This window comes from Haliotis rubra, unplaced genomic scaffold, assembly GCF_003918875.1.
Source record: "Haliotis rubra isolate DU_JTF1 unplaced genomic scaffold, ASM391887v1 Scf227, whole genome shotgun sequence".
Taxonomy (NCBI): Eukaryota; Metazoa; Mollusca; class Gastropoda; order Lepetellida; family Haliotidae; genus Haliotis; species Haliotis rubra.
In genome coordinates, this window is record NW_025766303.1 from 853781 (window position 1) to 874921 (window position 21141).

Sequence of the window (21141 nt, forward strand, 5' to 3'; positions counted from 1 at the left end):
GCTGGAGTAATATTTCTGCCATATTTCTGTCAATAATCGAGTCAGACAATCCAGTGATTGACATTATGATCATTGATCTATGCAAATGGAAAACGATGACATTCATCAACCAAATCTGTAGCCTCACCACCCCATCCCATTAGTCGCCTCCTACGACAAGCTTGGGCCGCTGAAGGCTAATTTTAACCTGGATCTTCACCAATAACCTGATCATAAAAGGATACACTCCCACGTGGTAGGTAGTCCTATTACATAAACATGCAAGATATTAAGTTCAACTTTGTCAGCTAGTTCATACTTACTGATTCATATCAATTCAACAATTTCACTCATTACAGTAATTTTATGTCCAGGACAAGACAAGTCATAGCTACAAAGCCAAGGGTGAGTTATTGACAAGGGTCATTTGTTTCTTGAGGAACATGTCACATAGGAATATTCCAGCAATATCAAGACTGTCTGTCAACAAGCAAGTCTGCACCAGACAATCCAGTGATCAACAGCATGAGCATCAAACTACACAATTTGGAAACGATGCTATGCTTCGTCAACGAGCCTCCCACCTCATCCCATAAATCGCCTCTTAGGACAAGCATGGGTTGCTCAAGATCAAGTCTAACCAAGATCTCCATGGGGTCATTTGGGAAGTGATGGGGGACCACATGAGAACAGATGGACAGCTATTCCTTACTTGACTGAGACCATCATTGCCAGTTCCGAACATGAGCAAAGGATTCTGGGAAGGTTCTGGCACCTCAGGGTCGTCAACTGCCGTTGACTTGACTCCAGTATAGTCTTTATAGAGATCAATGTGATCAAATGGAGATATGACCTCCACACCTTGTGTCAAGGTCTTCTTGATGATATTCTGGAACAGAGAGTCAACCAGTGAACACAAACACATAGCATACAGATAGAAATGTCATGGCACTTAGAAAGATGGTGTGCTCACTGGAATAAAAGTGCACTAGGCAGAAAGATAATTTTGATCTATCATAAATATTGATGAACATTTCTTCAAGGCTGGACAATAATTACTAGTAGTTATTAGGTTAACATCCTTTCTTTTCACTTAGATTGACCATAACTTTTAAACCCACACATAATGTATTGAATTTCATTTACATTCACATTGTCAGTGAATTGAGGTAGTCTATTCATGTTCTCCCAAGACCCGGTTCGATTCCCCACATGGGCACAATGTGTTAGTCTTGTTTTATCTATGGGTTTCATTTACATTCATATTGTCAGTAAAGCTAATCTATGGACTATTTTGTTCATAGCTGTCAAAACATTCTAAATGAAATTCAGTACACATCTTTTGAGCTTGTAGGTGGAAAGATGCATGCTCAGGTATATAAAATATAAGAAAAACTGTGTTTTTCTTTGTATGAGTTCACTGGTGTGTGACCATTTATAGAATGAGGGCTAAACATTGCTTACACATCATCATTCTAAATTGTGGTAAGAAAATTCCTTGTTCAGACCATGTCTGTCCTGTGACCATGTTTTAGTCTGTCACAGATCCTGTCCAATAATGTGATCAAAACACAGCAATGAGCACTAAGAATATTTATGGGATGATAACAATTGCGTTTTTACAAGCTCAATTCACAATCAAAATGCATCCAGGGGAGAAAAGTTATGTCAGAAGCTTGATGGAAGATATACGTTTTGAGAGCAGTTCTTAAAGTGGAATTTTCAAGATGTAAGAAGTTCAAGTGGAGGACCTTTCCACTGACATGATGCTGTATAGGATATCATCTGTGCCAATAGATAACAAGTTTGACTTTTGGTACAAGAAACAGATACTGGGACTCTGGATGAAGAGATATGGATGGGACGTACGGCGGGAGAAGGTCCGACAAGTATGGTGGAGCAGTTTGTGAGTGACATTTAGAGACATAGCTGAACAGGAAGCCACGGAAGCTCCTTCAGGGTGGGAGTGGTGCTTGTATTTAGAGGTCAGAGAAACGAGATGGGCAGCTTTGGGGACATGGTCCTGAACAGCATGGAGAAGGAACTTACGGGACTACTGGATGAGTTGATCCGCTCTGGTGCAGGTCGGTCTCCTAATGAGGCTAGTATTCGTTTCCTATGCCCTATAGATGTTATATCTAATACCTGGAACATAAAACAACATTATTTATTATATATGCCACACACAAATATAGTACCTTAGATTGTAGATACATCTGTGATGATCTGGTCCCCCTCTGAACCCCTAGTTGTCACATTGATGAATGTCATATGAGAGTTAGGTTGTTCTGAGATTACTTCATGTCATGTTGTACGATGGATCACTTAGCAACATTCTAGCAGTATGACTGGACTGTAAATCATCTGGTGTTGACAATCCAGTGACTGATATCTCGTGTATCTTGCGACTATCCACGCCATCAGGGAATACATCTGATGACCATGCCAAGGAATTCACCTCTTATAACCAGCTCTGGTTTGTGTGATTGCATGTTCAGGAGTTCCAGGAGTTTTCAAGAACATTTCATTTAATGGAGAAGTGACGTATTAAATCAGACGATCCCAATTGTGTCAAGAGTGAGTCTACTGGGTTATCATCTTACAAATGCTATGGCTGTGAAGGAATTGATGCATACATAAAATCCCTACAACAGCATCATACTTACACTTGTTAATTCTAACTCCCATACTTTGACAACACGCTCCATGGTGTTGTATTTATGGTTATTAAATGTATCTAAGTACTGTTCCAGCCGAAGAGACTTCAACCATTCTTCAACTGAAGGGGGAAGCTTGGCTTGATCTAAAATAGAGAGATAGAATTAAGCACAAGTGAATATACAGATACATGACCTCTACCGCCCAACATCTCCATTTGTTTGACAAGTTAAGAGGAGTTATCTCCATTTGTTCAAATATTTCTCTGTTCAAATATAGCTACAGTTCATGGACTTATAAACACTATACCATATGGGGAATTTAACCCAGACCTCTGACATTTCAAATATAAATGAACAATTAATTCAATCACATATCAATCAATACCACATAATAATTCATCCTGATTTGACACATTGACTGTAACATATACATGAGGCAAGATACATGCTTACAGAGAGTGAGTGAGTGAGTGAGTTTAGTTTTACGCCACACTCAGCAATATTCCAGCTATATGGCCGCGGTCTGGACCAGACAATCCAGTGATCAACATCATGAGCATCATCCTATGCAATTGGGATAAGATGACATGTGTCAACCAAGTCAGGGAGCCTGACCGCCCAATCCTAGTCGCCTCTTACGACAAGCATGAATTACTGAAGATCAATTCGAACCCAGATCTTCATGGGTCTGCAGTGCTATACATGAGCCAGGGTGATGATCTTACCTCTGAGGGACCTACCTATTGGTTCTAGTTTAGGTAAGGAATTGGCAGCCTTCAGCAGCTTGGTCCGGTGCTCCGTGTCTGTGATGCCGATGCTCTCCAAGTCCTGCTCTTCCATGACATTGCCACCCTGGAAGACCGAGGCTCGTTTGTACAAACACAACACTTCCTACTCAAGTACACAGCATCAAGTAATAAATCACCACAGAATACTGGGGAAGCTACTTTTCCTTTTGCTGCTGTTGCTGCCGCTACCACTACTCCTCAGCAATATTCCAGCTTTGTGGCAGTGGTCTGTAAATATTTGAGTCTGGACCAGACAATCCAGTGAACAACAGCATGAGCATTGATCTACGCAAATGGGATGTGTCAACCAAGCCTGAACACCCAATCTCCTTAGTTGCCTCTTACAACACTCCTGGGTTGCTGAAGATGGGTCTACTACTACTGGAACTACTATATATAACTGTTACTGCTATAATCCTAACAACTGCCACTACTATAGATAAGCACAAACTTTATGGATGAGTCTAAGATGCCTAGCGGTTAGAACAATAAAAAAAAAACAACACTTTCAGACAATAAAGGTATAGTTTTTGGATGACGTAACAATTGAATGACGTTATCCCGTCACTGCGCCATTCTAGTGTGCCCCCTCGTAATCGAACCATTTTACATTACGTCACAATGTAAGCGACGTCACGATGCATGTCAGTTGTCATCGCCTCGTACGGCCTCCTACAGTAAACTACTCCGTTGCATCCCGAACTATTATAACGTTAAAGCACTCGTACGCAAGCGTCCTCGTCCTTTAACTATAATAGTTCAGGGCGAAAGTGTGTTTTTTTACACTATACATGGTGGTAGAGCGAACTGTATTTCTTAAATATAAACAGGTAATATTGACATCTATTCACCAGCCTACCATCATATATAGACAGGTAATATTGACATCTATTCACCAGCCTACCATCATATATAGACAGGTAATATTGACATCTATTCACCAGCCTACCATCATATATAGACAGGTAATATTGACATCTATTCACCAGCCTACCATCATATATAGACAGGTAATATTGACATCTATTCACCAGCCTACCATCATATATCTACAGACAGGTAATATTGACATCTATTCACCAGCCTACCATCATATATAGACAGGTAATATTGACATCTATTCACCAGCCTACCATCATATATAGACAGGTAATATTGACATCTATTCACCAGCCTACCATCATATATCTACAGACAGGTAATATTGACATCTATTCACCAGCCTACCATCATATATAGACAGGTAATATTGACATCTATTCACCAGCCTACCATCATATATAGACAGGTAATATTGACATCTATTCACCAGCCTACCATCATATATAAACAGGTAATATTGACATCTATTCACCAGCCTACCATCATATATAAACAGGTAATATTGATGTATATTCACATCACCCAAATGAAGAAGTTGTTCATCCATAAAGTTTGTCCTTATCTGATTGACCAACTTCTAAATATGCCACTCTCAGAAGTTACCACTACTTCTACTACCGCTACTACTCACGAGGAAATCTGTATCATCAAAGCCATTAGCAACAAGAGTGTTTTCATACTGTCCAAGGCCCAGCATCTCAAGCCATTCCCCAACACTCTGTATCTTGTTGGAGGCTGGAACACGTCACATTTCACATATGACATCACACATTTCCAGTATGATACACTTAACACATGTCAAGCAACTCACACATACATGTCACGCATTAAATTATTCTATTACATACACGATTGTCACATTAAACAGTATCTTCCACATGTTTTTTGTTTTATTAAACAGATGTTAAATTTAATAAATATTGAAATATAAGGAAACTTTATATAATGGTTACTACTTTCTGGGTATTTAAAATCTAAGGTCATGTTGACATATAACACAGACAGACAAAGACCTCTCAAAAGACGGAGTACACTATTGGTATAGAGAACAGACAAGTGTGACATGCTAATTTCAGTTGTGAGATTATAATATCCCATATACATTTAACACATCATCTTTAACACATCATCTATGAATGAATGAATGAATGAATGAATGAATGAATGAATGAATGAATGAATGAATGAATGAATGAATGAATGAATGAATGAATGAATGAAGCATGGTCTGATTCAGAATTTCTGAGCATGCAGCCTGTGGTGGCCATGTTGATACTACTGTGATATTTTCCTAGAGTTATCCTTTGAAAGGTCTTACATATAATAACTGAAGAAAATAAACTGAAAAAACACCCAAATAAATGACACAAGTGTACAAACATACTTTCATCCTCATAATCCGACACTATTCCAGGGGACAGGAAAACAGTTTGATTAGTACAAAACATTCTAGATATGTAAATTAGTCAACTTAGAAGTTAGTGTTTCCCCAAATATCTTGATGTAAGAGAACATATAATATGTATACATCATGTAATTATTACTGAACAATGCTTCCATATTCTGTTTCATCTATTTATTTTTATATGTTCAGAATGTTTCCAGGATTATCAAATTTGAATTATAGCATGTGTTTGTTATGGAGACCCACTACACCATCTGAGCATATAACGACAACAATGTTCCTTGAAGAAGAAACATTTCACTTCAGAAACTAACATGCATCTAGACAGGCTACACAATAGGCAACATGATGCTTGTATTCTGATCAGTAACAGAAAATACTCTATAGTGATCATACTGTATTGAGTTTACCAATCACCTTGGAAAATTGTTTTGGCTAATAAGTCCCTTGAGACGAGTACTGCGAGTTCTTCTGTTCAATTCATTTATAAAATGTTGAATATTTAATCCATAAGGATAACAATAACTTGAAACGAACGAAAATATTTCCTTCATCTCCAAATATTCTTTGACAGCCTTACTGATAACTCGATCTATTTTCTGTGCCCATAACCAATCAGAACTCCTGAGCATCATAAACAATACTTAAAGGAGTGATATATACATTTATTACCCTCTTTTATTTCAGCTTGTGAATAATTTTATTATTACTTAATAGCATGATGTATTTTTGTTTTTAATTTCTATGTGATGTTTCCCTACCTAAATGTGTTATATATAAGATAAAGGACAAATTAGCACACACCATGAAGACAATAAGTGACACAAGTCAAACCAAGAGTAAACACACCTTCCACCATGACAACATGCTTGAATCATGCACATAATGATGTATGGAAATGGAGTAATGAACATACGTTTCTGAGATTTGGGCGCAAGGTGAGTACCTGCCAATAACCGTGCAAAGTCCGCCTCATACTCGCGTACAAACACAGACTCTCGAGCCATGCCCACCCCGAACTCAGCTAACGTGGCGGCGATCTAGAACAGCACAAGGCGGGTCAAGAGAGAGGGGAGCATGTTGGGAAAGAGAAACAAGAGATTAAGGGAAAGACAAGAGAAAGAGTTAGTGCTGTGTCTCTCTCTTCTATAAACCTGTCTTACATCTTGCGCTGGGCAGTCATATTCACCCCCAGATAAAGATTGATACCAGTAAAGGTCTTTTTTTCGTGCACTAAACACCCCAGTAGGCAATAAGTCAGATCAAGTCCTTCACACCCAAGTCATATTCTGAAATAATGTCAGATAGAACATTTAGATAATTTGTCTATCAAAGGACATTATGGCTGATTTGTCTAGTCACCTGTAACAGGTCATTTCCTTTTGGTTCAATATTTTCTTCTCTTTTTGGCCAATTTTGGGAGGGTTTGCTGCTGCAGTCTTTGAACAGTTTCTCCTGAACATAACAGGAAAACATTCATCCCGAAAATGATTTAACCATCATGATTTTTACATGGCCAAATAAAATTTAACACAGAAATGAAATTTGACACCACATTATTTTAGTGTCAAACTTCAAGCTTTTGTTTATTTACATCATAAAAGGAGGAAAATGCTAATTTTAAGGAAATGAGAATTTTATTGATGCTTCAAGTTTTCTTAAAGTCAGAGTTACCCCCCTTTAACTACAGACAGGAAGAGAGAGTCAGTATTACTATCAGCTGAGATCATTATTCCAGCATGACTAATTTGCTAAATATGCAATCACATGCGAGATATCATTCACACTAAGATCATATTCATTATGCACAGAAAGAAAGATAGCTAGATCTAGAAATTCAAAAATGCATTAATGGAAACTGCTCATCAAATATGCCATATATTCTGAAAAAAAAAATATTATCGTGCATAGCAGTCATCCACTGGCTATCTATCATGCAAACTGCAACATGGATTAATATTTTCTGTCATTTTTTCTCATGCAGCGGGCAGTTGCCATGGATATTCATCCAATAGTTTCTCTGTACCTCTCTCCGAGAGGAGTTTCTCCATGTGAGCTTCAAATATTGTGAAATCTGCGTAGAGACTGAAGCGCCCCCCATAACTGGACACAATCGCTGCAATCTGAAGATTGAAAATGTACCCACGAATCTTAATCATTGCCAGCCTTGAATACTAACATCATTCCCGAGCTTGTCAGCTTTAAATCATAACAATGAGTAATTGCGGCATCTCTTAAACAATGGCTGTGCAATTGTCATTGGCCGCCATAAATTCAGTCAATGAAAATGAATCGTAATAACCATCTTGACTAGGCTTAACCACAGTCTGGATCAAAATAATCATGTACAAGAATTTCATTTATGGTTTGTGTAGGACAAAATCATATTTTCTGTATATTTCCCAATTTTGAACCTCTCTTTTGGATAACTGCTACACATGGTTGACAGAAAGTAAAATGAAACGCACTTAAAACGTTGAAACATACACTTCTTGTATATACGAGGAAGAGCTTCTGCTGTAGCTGGAAGTTTAACTCACAAGATAACAGAGACGCACATTAAATATATCACACATAAAGCACTGCAACAACACAGCTTCATTATTTAGGTCAAATTCACAATGAAAATCACATCAGCTTTATGCAGTTTGAAACATGGACTGGATTTACGCTTTTGTCTGAATTAATTCTAGACAGGTTACGTATTTCTAGGGGCAGTGGGGTAACCTAGTGGTTAAAGCTTTAGCTCGTCACACAGAAGGTCCAAGTTGGATTCCCCACATGGGTACAATAATATTAATGTGTGAAGTCCATTTCTGGTGTCAACCCCCCCTACCCCCCCCCACCGTGATGCAATACAAGTCCTGTTCTCTTCTTTTGACCTGTTACACGGTTGCATTGGGCAATATACCAGTGTTAAGGCAGCAGCTAGAAGATAGTCGAGTCTGGAGGAGACAAACCAGCATCTGATACAAGCAAAGCCATATTTCAGCTAAATGACAGAGGTCTGGACCTGACAATACAGTGATTATTGGAGCGGTGTTAACATAAGCTGTAAAGCTTGTTCACCAGTTCCAATTCATTTTCAAGAACAAAACTATGTTTAAACCATATCTAGACCAGACAATGCAGTGATTGACATGATAAGCATCAGTCTATGAGTTTGGTTTTACGCCGCGTTTAGCAATATTCCAGCAACATCACTGCAGGGGACACCAGAAATGGGCTTCACACATTGTACCCATGTGGGGATTCGAACCCGGGTCTTCAGCGTGACGAGCCAACACTTTAACTATTAGGCTACCCCACCGCCCCACATCAATCTATGATACAATGTATAAACCAAGCAAATGAGCTTCCCCTTCCAATCACATTAGTTGCCTAATAGGTTGCAGAAGACCTTTTCAAACCAGGATTTCCATGATACAAGAAGCCAAATAGTAAAAAAACATAAAGCAAGATAAAAATAGAATGACATCCCTGAAGCCAGGTGATGAAGTAACAGTGTTTCTTACATTTGCCCATTCCTCGCTCTCGTCTATATTGCCGTCATCCCCACTTTTGTGTCCATTCGTGTTCTCGGCGGCAGCGTTGTTCTTCAAGGCATCGTCGAGACCTGCGAGAACTGCATCGGCGTCGATGTTGTCCTTATCCTCCTCTTTCTCCATGACGGGGTCGAAGCTGAGGAAGGACGACGGGGTGGACTGGCGTTTTGTTTTGATCTGCCGAACTACGTCACTTTCACATATTTGGGACACCACATTTCGTGGCCCTCCAGGAGTGGATCCACGCAACAGGCCTGTAACAAAGAATTTTCAATTTAAAAACAATACACAAATGTAAAATCAATACACAGAATTAAAATCAACTAAATAAAAAATAACATTATCATACATAAGAAAATAAAACTAAAAAAATAATAACAATTTCCAAATAACCATTTTAAATTCCGTTTCAAATAAACATACATCATAATGTTGTCTTTAAAGAACAATCAATTACAAGATGCAACAATGTTTGAAGCTGTGAATGATCGCCACATACCACAGACACAGCTGATCAGACACTGAGAGGAAAAGCAGCTCATGTATACATATATTCAATACTGTAAACAGAATCTGGGATGAAGACTCTCGATCAAACACTCATTAGTGTATTGCCCTGGAGCAGGGAGATCATGTGTACATGTAGACAGCTGAATCTCTTTACACCTCACAGGACAAAGATTTGACATTAGGCTGCTTCTGCTTGTACACAGACTCATCCCTGTACAATCATCATGACATCATCCGTAGTGTAATCTACCTCCTGTGACCACCTCCTTCCACCATTCCTAGTCTGCTGACATCACTTAATCCATTGCTCTTAAATATTATGAATGCTGACTGATATTCTTCAGATATATAGTGCAGTATTTGAAATTAAGGGAATCCAAGAGGTTTGAGCAAATGTTATTGAATGGAGACACTCTTAACCTTCTAATTCTGCACTGAATGATACGTTCTTGGTTGTACAGTATTTATATCCTTTGTTCGCCTGTTTTATTCTCTGTCTCAGTATATCACTTTTCACATCATAACAAAGGTAGCTTCTTGTGATGAACGTGGCACATGAGCGTTACATGCTGATCCAGTAGACTAAGGATGTATCTGAACACTTCACGTCAATGATACTCTCATTAAACTTTTTCACATGTACACAAACATCCTCAGAACACAGGGCTGCTACTGTGCTGGACGGGTCAGTGAGTTGGGTGTCAGATATAACAGTCTCCATATATACCCCCCCCACACACACACACACCCCGGTACTCTACCCTGGTGTTCATGCCATCGACCACTGTTTGACTGGACAAAACTGAGGTATTTTACATAATGAGTGAGCACTGCAGTGCAAAATAACACTAAATAAATGTAATAATCTCATATAATACTTGGGCTACCTGACAACACTATTCCTTTCAAATCCACTGCTTCCGGCTATCTCCCTCCTTATCTCTTATTCCACAACTCTCCGCTAGTTATTACAACACTCAAGTCCACAGCTTCCAGTGACAATACTATTTCATTCAAGTCCACAGTATCTAGCTCACTAACTCCTCTTGACTCATTCCTCATTGACTCTTCTGTAAACTCTATCTGGCTACCTGACAACACAATTCCAAGCAACCCCCCTACATCTAGCGCCCTCCCTTCATTTCCATGTTCATCCCTAGAACTCTACCTTATAACCTGAGCACTCTGCATCTTGCTGGCTGGTGCCACGGCAGGCTCACACCCTGTGGGACACTCTGACAGACATGGCAATCATATCTTCATGTTCACCTCAGTCATGGAACTGAGCTTGTATAAAACCTCCAGCCCCAGCCAGCTGTTGCTATCTGAGATATCTCTCTCTCAAGTCCTATCACTGGCTCCTGCATCACTCACACTCCGATACTTTCATGATGAAAGACGCCACTTGGAATCTAGGGCTGTGGAACTAGTAAAGGAGTTTTTAAAAACCAACATGCCCCCATTTACCCCAACTGCATGACTCACTGTACAACTGCTTGCTATACTATTTTCCAGTATTGAGTTTTGTTTGTTGTTTGGTGCCATCCTTTACATCATTCCAAATCCACGCTCAGTAAAAGGTTTGGACCAGAATAACCAGTGACTGATATCATGAACAACAGACCATCCTCTCAGAGTGACTGACTGACTGAGTTTGGTTTTTACGCCGCTTTTAGCAATATTCCAGCAACATCATGGCAGGGAACACCAGAAATGGGCTTCACACATTGTACCCATGTGGGGATTCGAACCCGGGTCTTCGGCGTGACGAGCCAACGCTTTAACCATTAGGCTACCCCACACCACCCCTCTCAGAGTGACATGTCATGATTCAAGTCATCAAACCCAAACACCATATGCTTTAAGAGTTAACAGGGCCTATCCTTACCCAGAATTCCCACTGAGGCCACAACGTAGAGTGCCACTGAGTGCAATGATTGTCAACAATCCAATATGGCTACTTACAGCTATACTAGAGCTCTGGGATCTTGATGCAGGAAGAACATGATCAACATGGTGTAATCCCTGCTCATATTCTCTTTCCTTCCTTATCCATAGACAGGAGTGTGCAAAATACCAACTCCCTAGGACAAGATCATGTCAGAACATTCCTACTATGACCCAAGTCAATATACCCATAGGTATAGTCAGTCAATATTGAAAGATTTAGCATTCTGTTGAAGTATTCATCAGACAACCATCATCTGTACCAGGTTTGTATCAAAGTATTCACCTGTCATGTAAACCAGTGTGATGAAGCTGTATTCACCAGTCTATCATACACTTCAGTAATATTCATGTATTCACCCGCCGACCAGTATATACCCCGCCGACCATCATATACACAGGTAATATTGAAGCATAAATGCCAGCCCACCATCATCTATAGCCAGGTAATACAAAAGTATATTCACTAGCTCAGCATCATCTATAGCCAGGTAATACCGAAGTGTATTCACCAGCCTAACATCATCTATAGCCAGGTAATACTGAAGTATATTCACCAGCCTAACATCATCTATAGCCAGGTAATACTGAAGTGTATTCACCAGCCTAACATCATCTATAGCCAGGTAATACTGAAGTATATTCACCAGTCTACCATCATCTATAGCCAGGTAATACTGAAGTATATTCACCAGCCTACCATCATCTATAGCCAGGTAATACTGAAGTATATTCACCAGCCTACCATCATCTATAGCCAGGTAATACCGAAGTGTATTCACAAGCCTAACATCCTCTATAGCCAGGTAATACTGAAGTATATTCACCAGTCTACCATCATCTATAGCCAGGTAATACTGAAGTATATTCACCAGCCTACCATCATCTATAGCCAGGTAATACTGAAGTATATTCACCAGCCTACCATCATCTATAGCCAGGTAATACTGAAGTATATTCACCAGTCTACCATCATCTATAGCCAGGTAATACTGAAGTATATTCACCAGCCTACCATCATCTATAGCCAGGTAATACTGAAGTATATTCACCAGCCTACCATCATCTATAGCCAGGTAATACTGAAGTATATTCACCAGCCTACCATCATCTATAGCCAGGTAATAGCCTCAAGTGTATTCACAAGCCTAACATCCTCTATAGCCAGGTAATACAGAAGTATATTCACCAGCCTAACATCATCTATAGCCAGGTAATACTGAAGTATATTCACCAGCCTAACATCATCTATAGCCAGGTAATACCGAAGTGTATTCACAAGCCTAACATCCTCTATAGCCAGGTATTACTGAAGTATATTCACCAGCCTAACATCATCTATAGCCAGGTAATACTGAAGTATATTCACCAGCCTAACATCATCTATAGCCAGGTAATACTGAAGTATATTCACCAGCCTAACATCATCTATAGCCAGGTAATACTGAAGTATATTCACCAGCCTAACATCATCTATAGCCAGGTAATACTGAAGTGTATTCACCAGCCTAACATCATCTATAGCCAGGTATTACCGATGTATATTCACCAGCCTAACATCGTCTATAGCCAGGTAATACAGAAGTATATTCACCAGTTCAGCATCATCCATAGCCAGGTAATACTGAAGTATATTCACCAGCCTACAATCATCTATAGCCAGGTAATACTGAAGTATATTCACCAGTCTACCATCATCTATAACCAGGTGATACTGAAGTATATTCACAAGCCCATCATCATCTATAGCCAGGTAATACTGAAGTATATTCACCAGTCTACCATCATCTATGGTAGGGGAATACAGAAGTATATTCACCAGCCTAACATCATCTATAGCCAGGTAATAAAGAAGTATATTCACCAGTCTACCACCATATACATATATAACATGCAGCTCATGGAAGCTACTGACACAATCTAAGCCTGATCCATGCCCACAATAACCCCTACATCAGACACAATCTGAATCTGCTTCCTCCCTCTTCTCCACTTCAACACCAGTATCTCCTGAACCATCTCTGACATGTTTGTGGTTGGCCGCTACTCTTGTTTTTACATGGTGTAGCTTTCCACAAGCATCTGTCAAGTCACTTTCCACTACACTTGAGTCCTGTGATCTCCCTCAGCCAGTAACTGTTTCCTCCTGGTCGTGCAGGTCTCCCCACAGGAACATCAAAGGAACACATGCTCTCGCAGCGTTCATCCTGGGCGACACACTCAAACATCGGTCTTACATATTAACCAGCACATCTACTCTTAGTCAATCAGCTCACTGGATGAGTCTGTGTCTGCATAATTGGTTGAGAGGGACAAGTTACAACCCATCGACTCTTCACAAACTTAGCTACTTCAGAACAGCCCTGCTCCGTCTTTAATCTTCTAAGTTTAAACGAAACGTTTATCTGAGCAGATTTTGAACTCGAATTAGAATTTTAACAGTTTATTGGTTACTGAAAAGGTGTCAACCATCAGCCTTTATATAATGTAAGGACAAGCTACATGTCAACTCCACAATACCAATCTGTGGAAGTGATAGCTCCTTGTACTGTTTATCCAGATCACCTTCTTACAGTTCGGAAATATCTATTTTTCTATGCGTTCGAAAATATCTATTTTTCTATGCGTTCGGAAATATCTATTTTTCTATGCGTTCGGAAATATCTACTTTTCTATGTGTTCGGAAATATCTATTTTTCTATGTGTTCGGAAATATCTATTTTTCTATGCGTTCGGAAATATCTATTTTTCTATGCGTTCGGAAATATCTATTTTTCTATGCCACTTCAGAAATAAATTTTATATCTAACTTCCAAAGCCATGCAGACTCATTAGTCCTGGGAGTAGTATCTCGGGACACAAAAATCATTCCTACACTTAACAATATGGTTTCCATAATCAATGGCACCTACAAACTCTCAACAGTAATATGGAGGAATAATAAAAGATGCAAAACATATCAGCTTGTGTTCCTATTATCAACATTCAAGAGATGCCCCACAAACATGATCTATTTTCACTTCATAGAAACGTCATTCCTGGGTGTGTTTTGTTGTAAGGATTTGTGATCTAGTCATGGAAGTGTGCCCCTCTTCAGTCTGACAGCAGACTCACAGGCCAAGACCACCAGCTATGTTGGTGTTTCATGCCAGAATCCCACACAGTAAAACACTCACCCAGTGTCTTCCATGTGTATACCAGGACTCAACACATACACGACAGCCCAGTATCCCACACAGTAAAACACTCACCCAGTGTCTTCCATGTGTATACCAGGACTCAACACATACACGACAGCCCAGTATCCCACACAGTAAAACACTCACCCAGTGTCTTCTATGTGTATACCAGGACTCAACACATACAACGACAGCCCAGTATCCCACACAGTAAAACACTCTCACCCAAGTGTCTTCCATGTGTATACCAGGACTCAACACATACACGACAGCCCAGTATCCCACACAGTAAAACACTCTCACCCAGTGTCTTCCATGTGTATACCTGGACTCAACACATACACGACAGTACTCCGACAGCCCAGTATCCCACACAGTAAAACACTCACCCAGTGTCTTCCATGTGTATACCAGGACTCAACATGTACATGACAGCCCAGTATCCCACACAGTAAAACACTCACCAAGTGTCTTCCATGTGTATACCAGGACTCAACACATACCGACAGCCCAGTATCCCACACAGTAAAACACTCACCCAGTGTCTTCTAGGTGTATACCAGGACTCAACATGTACATGACAGCCCAGTATCCCACACAGTAAAACACTCACCTAGTGTCTTCCATGTGTATACCAGGACTCAACACATACCGACAGCCCAGTATCCCACACAGTAAAACACTCACCCAGTGTCTTCCATGTGTATACCAGGACTCAACACATACATGACAGCCCAGTATCCCCACACAGTAAAAACACTCACCCAGTGTCTTCCATGTGTATACCAGGACTCAACACATACACGACAGCCCAGTATCCCACACAGTAAAACACTCACCCAGTGTCTTCTATGTGTATACCAGGACTCAACACATACACCACAGCCCAGTATCCCACACAGTAAAACACTCACCCAGTGTCTTCTATGTGTATACCAGGACTCAACACATACACGACAGCCCAGTATCCCACACAGTAAAACACTCACCAAAGTGTCTTCCACGTGTATACCAGGACTCAACACATACACGACAGCCCAGTATCCCACACAGTAAAACACTCACCAAGTGTCTTCCATGTGTATACCAGGACTCAACATGTACACGCATAGTACACAACAGCCCAGTATCCCACACAGTAAAACACTCACCCAGTGTCTTCCATGTGTATACCAGGACTCAACACATACACATGACAGCCCAGTATCCCACACAGTAAAACACTCACCAAGTGTCTTCCATGTGTATACCAGGACTCAACACATACACGGCGGTACCGACAGCCCAGTATCCCACACAGTAAAACACTCACCCAGTGTTTTCCATGTGTATACCAGGACTCAACACATACACTGACAGCCCAGTATCCCACACAGTAAAACACTCACCCAGTGTCTTCTAGGTGTATACCAGGACTCAACATGTACATGACAGCCCAGTATCCCACACAGTAAAACACTCACCCAGTGTCTTCCATGTGTATACCAGGACTCAACACATACACGACAGCCCAGTATCCCACACAGTAAAACACTCACCCAGAGTCTTCTAGGTGTATACCAGGACTCAACATGTACACGACAGCCCAGTATCCCACACAGTAAAACACTCACCAAGTGTCTTCCATGTGTATACCAGGACTCAACACATACACGACAGCCCAGTATCCCACACAGTAAAACACTCACCCAGTGTCTTCCATGTGTATACCAGGACTCAACACATACACGACAGCCCAGTATCCCACACAGTAAAACACTCACCCAGTGTCTTCTATGTGTATACCAGGACTCAACACATACACGCGACAGCCCAGTATCCCACACAGTAAAACACTCACCCAGTGTCTTCTATGTGTATACCAGGACTCAACACATACACGACAGCCCAGTATCCCACACAGTAAAACACTCACCCAGTGTCTTCTATGTGTATACCAGGACTCAACACATACACGACAGCCCAGTATCCCACACAGTAAAACACTCACCCAGTGTCTTCTATGTGTATACCAGGACTCAACACATACACGACAGCCCAGTATCCCACACAGTAAAACACTCACCCAGTGTCTTCTATGTATACCAGGACACAACACGTTACCACGACAGCCCAGTATCCCACACAGTAAAACACTCACCCAGTGTCTTCTAGGTGTATACCAGGACTCAACACATACACCGACAGCCCAGTATCCCACACAGTAAAACACTCACCCAGTGTCTTCCATGTGTATACCAGGACTCAACATCGCACGACAGTACACAACAGCCCAGTATCCCACACAGTAAAACACTCACCCAGTGTCTTCCATGTGTATACCAGGACTCAACACATACATGACAGCCCAGTATCCCACACAGTAAAACACTCACCCAGTGTCTTCCATGTGTATACCAGGACTCAACATGTACACGACAGCCCAGTATCCCACACAGTAAAACACTCACCCAGTGTCTTCCATGTGTATACCAGGACTCAACACATACACGACAGCCCAGTATCCCACACAGTAAAACACTCACCCAGTGTCTTCCATGTGTATACCAGGACTCAACACATACACGACAGCCCAGTATCCCACACAGTAAAACACTCACCCAGTGTCTTCCATGTGTATACCAGGACTCAACACATACACGACAGCCCAGTATCCCACACAGTAAAACACTCACCCAGTGTCTTCTATGTGTATACCAGGACTCAACACGTACACGACAGCCACAGTGATGACGTCTGCTCGTCAATGGAACAGCAAGCAGTGTGGGACATGAAGGGAGAGCAACTACCACATGATCTATATCAGAGGTTGAGATGGTGCATTAATGTCAAGTGATCCTTGTCATAACTGTATGTTAAAAATTGAAGATGTCAGTGATTGCTTGATCAAACCCTGCAGAAACAAACCTCAAAGGCTACAGAACTATCCTAATTTCACACACTTTGTACATACAAATGTATATGTGTGTCTTTGTTCATCTATGTTTCAGCAATGTATATATACTGAGGGAAACAAATAAGGGAACACCACTTCATGGCAGTGTTACTTTATTTATTCTCAGATTTCCTCCCACAGCGCTATTCAAAGCTGGTGATGACACCTGGAAAATATTAAAGGAACACTTAAATTTTCCTGTGTTCCTTTATTTGTTTCTCTCAGTATATATTTTCTCATATCTTATAGTATTTGAATCTAATGACTCCTAAATATCATAGTTGAGACAATGATACCTTGAAATTAATATTTTAGAACACTGTGCTCCTCCCTTTCTGTTGCCTGATCTCTCCACCAGTGTCAACACAGCCTCTCTCCCTCCAGAGATGTGATACAGGTTCATATCTACCCACAGTAAAACCATATGCCTGAAGTCTACACCTCAAATATCTCACCTTATACACCCAACCTTGACATAAGAAAACAAATCCATACACAAAGCCTTCCAAACAAGAAAGTCAGAGTAGTTCAGTATATAATGCAAGAAGACCTCTCACATTCAAGCCAAACAATAGGCCACACTGCCATATGATACCAGCAGATATGGACAGTAACACAGCAATGTGATATTGTTAATTATTCCCTGAACAGAGAAACTAGATACTGTGGCTTGTCCTTGTTATCAAATCCCTTTAACACATGACAGATGTGAGCGTGCAAACAAATATACCAACATAAAACGGATCACTGTTACTGTGCTATCAAACTTCAATCAACAAGGATGTTCACTGAAGAATGGTGGGCAAATGTGTTTCCCTAACAAGTACTTATATGTTACCTCTCACGTTTTCCTTACAACTGGTATTGTTCCTTGAATGATTCATATGACCAAACTGCACAATAACACAGAAAATTGTTGAACAGGAAAATCAATTACTTTTTGCACATGAAAATACCTGCTAAACTGATACTCTGATTATATATACAATTCCGTTTTCCTTAACACGCTCCTGGGAGATTAAGATCAATAATTTTGATTAATTTACTTTAAAAGGTCTTCAATCTTTCATACTATCCTATAACCCTGTTATTGATTTTGCTCAGTCACAACACAAAGCAAACACAACATTCACACATCGTGTCACGTACTTCATAACATTGGGAAGAGTTGCAAATACCCTGCACTCGCAACTATCATCTTATATGGTTAAGCAAAGACACATCAGATCTATTTAGAGGAAATTCTGAAAAAACTAAAACTAAAATTGCTATCTTCCAAAACTTTTTTCAAAGAACACATTTTAAAGATCAAATCCCGATAAAAAACAAGGTATGTGCAGATTTTGGGTGGAGGCCAGAATTAAGTTCGCCTCCCTGCCCATTCTGGCACTAGGGGGGAGCCACCTAATGCAGCCTGATGTAACGCATCCATGCTCAGCTTGACGACCTTCCATGCTCTGGTAGTGCAACACGTGCAGACATTATATCTTGCTCATTCTTCTGATAAAAACCTCCCAGCGCTACCAGAATAGCCAAAGGCTGGAAGTGAGCACTAGATCAGCAGAACACAATATCATGGTGAATGTGATCTCCTTCCACATTCTTGTTGTGTGTTTGGGAACGCTTGTGAGAATGCTTACCAGAAATAATCAGGTTATGAGGAAAGGGAAACTGGTCTTTATGCTGAAGAAAGAGCAGACCTGCATGTATGACGAATAGAACTGTTTCAGTCGAGCAATTGGCTTGAATTGGCATATATCTCATATATATCACAATATTTGAGAAAGATTTGCTCTTTCATGTGAGAAGCAAGAAGATATGCCATGAAACACAAAGCACAGTTAAAAAACCGACTCACTTGCTCAACAAAATCCTGAGCACACTCCAAAAACAAAAGCCTGTAACAATACTCCTACATCCCAGGCTTCCATCGGCCTGGATACCTCCTTCCCTTGTCATCATCACTCAGTATTACTCTTTCTATCCACTTCATCCCACCTCTATCATACACCCGTGAAGATCCGGGTTAGAATTGGTCTTCAGTAACCCATGTTTGTCGTAAAAGGCAACAGGATCAGGTGGTCAGGCTCGCTGACTTGGTTGACACATGTCATCAGTTTTCGCAATTGCATAGATCGATGCTCATGCTGTTGATCACTGGATTGTCTGGACCACCACCATACAGCTGGGATATTGCTGAGTGCTGAGTGTCAAAGAACCAACCAATCAACAAACCAATAAACAAACCAACTAATCCACCAACCAACTCCATATATATCCCCTCCATGTAACAAATCCCTCTCCGCCCATACCTGACTATAGATGACATGAAATGGAGTCTTCATGAAGCAGAACCCATGTACACAGTTACCCAGTGGACTGAAGAAGAGTGTGACAGTGACATCAAAAGAGTAATTATTAGACAACAGTTTATGCAGTTTCATTTTCACTAAAGGACGATCCAGGCATCTTTGTAATAAATAACATACCATATACCCTCTAATATGAGTATAATATCTAATAGATACCAGTCTTCCAAATGTATTGGGTACAAGGCTTTATACAATAAGCCAGGATCTCTAAATTTAAACATGAAATGTCAGTTTATAGCATATGCAACACTAAAGCTGAAATTTAATACTGTAGGGGCCTCGATTACCTGCTGGATTTGAAAAGTTATAAAAAATAAGTGCCATGTATCTTATCAGAGGAAATTTGGTACATGCTGTTTGAACAGCAGTTTTACACAATACGTATTTGTTTGAGTACAAAACTGTACTACACATGACCAAAGTGGCTAACACTATTGTATCATCTCCTTCACCTATGATCCATCAAACTGCTCAGTCTTGAAGCAATTCTTCTTAGGTTTCAGACAAGTTTGTTTCCTAATGTAAAAGTAACACAGATATTGCATGATGACAGTGCTTCCCTCAATTGAATGAGTCATGTTGAAGAAGGAAGGATAAGATAAAAAACGCCTCTCAAAGAGATTAGTTGAAGAAGCACGAAACAGACACACTTGAAAATAAGACTACCTTTGTCTCCTTACTCAGAATTGACATATTTTTAGATAACATTAATTCTGATGTAAAGTTCTGCTTTTATTTCAGGTCTAACAATCCGATAACATCATTACTATCATAATCTTCTGAAGTAATTTTGTCGACAGTCAACTAAAACTGTTTGTGGTGATTATCTTTGCAATGATGAAATGTCTCACATCTGATGGCCAGACCATCTCATGAGCAGATAGAAGAAAATAACTCCACAGTTGCTGAAAGGATTTAAAGATAAATAAACTCTTGCTG

General features: G+C 40.3%; 1 protein-coding gene across 8 annotated transcripts in view; it reads right to left on the reverse strand.

Annotated features, from left to right (window-relative positions):
• The window catches only part of LOC124277762 (ankyrin repeat and SAM domain-containing protein 1A-like), a 114445-nt gene that overhangs the window by 36293 nt on the left and 57011 nt on the right, over positions 1-21141 (reverse strand). For 5 of the 8 annotated variants that reach the window (XM_046713492.1, XM_046713490.1, XM_046713495.1 and 2 more), the window contains 7 exons: positions 9230-9513; positions 6631-6754; positions 4941-5044; positions 3365-3491; positions 2646-2782; positions 2029-2124; positions 692-868 (listed from right to left, as the gene is read on the reverse strand). In XM_046713492.1, coding sequence (XP_046569448.1) covers positions 692-868; positions 2029-2124; positions 2646-2782; positions 3365-3491; positions 4941-5044; positions 6631-6754; positions 9230-9513 — 1049 coding nt within the window. Of the gene's footprint in view, positions 1-691; positions 869-2028; positions 2125-2645; positions 2783-3364; positions 3492-4940; positions 5045-6630; positions 6755-7740; positions 7838-9229; positions 9514-21141 lie in introns of all 8 variants that reach the window. The other 3 variants (XM_046713494.1, XM_046713491.1, XM_046713493.1) reach the window with 3 other exon arrangements.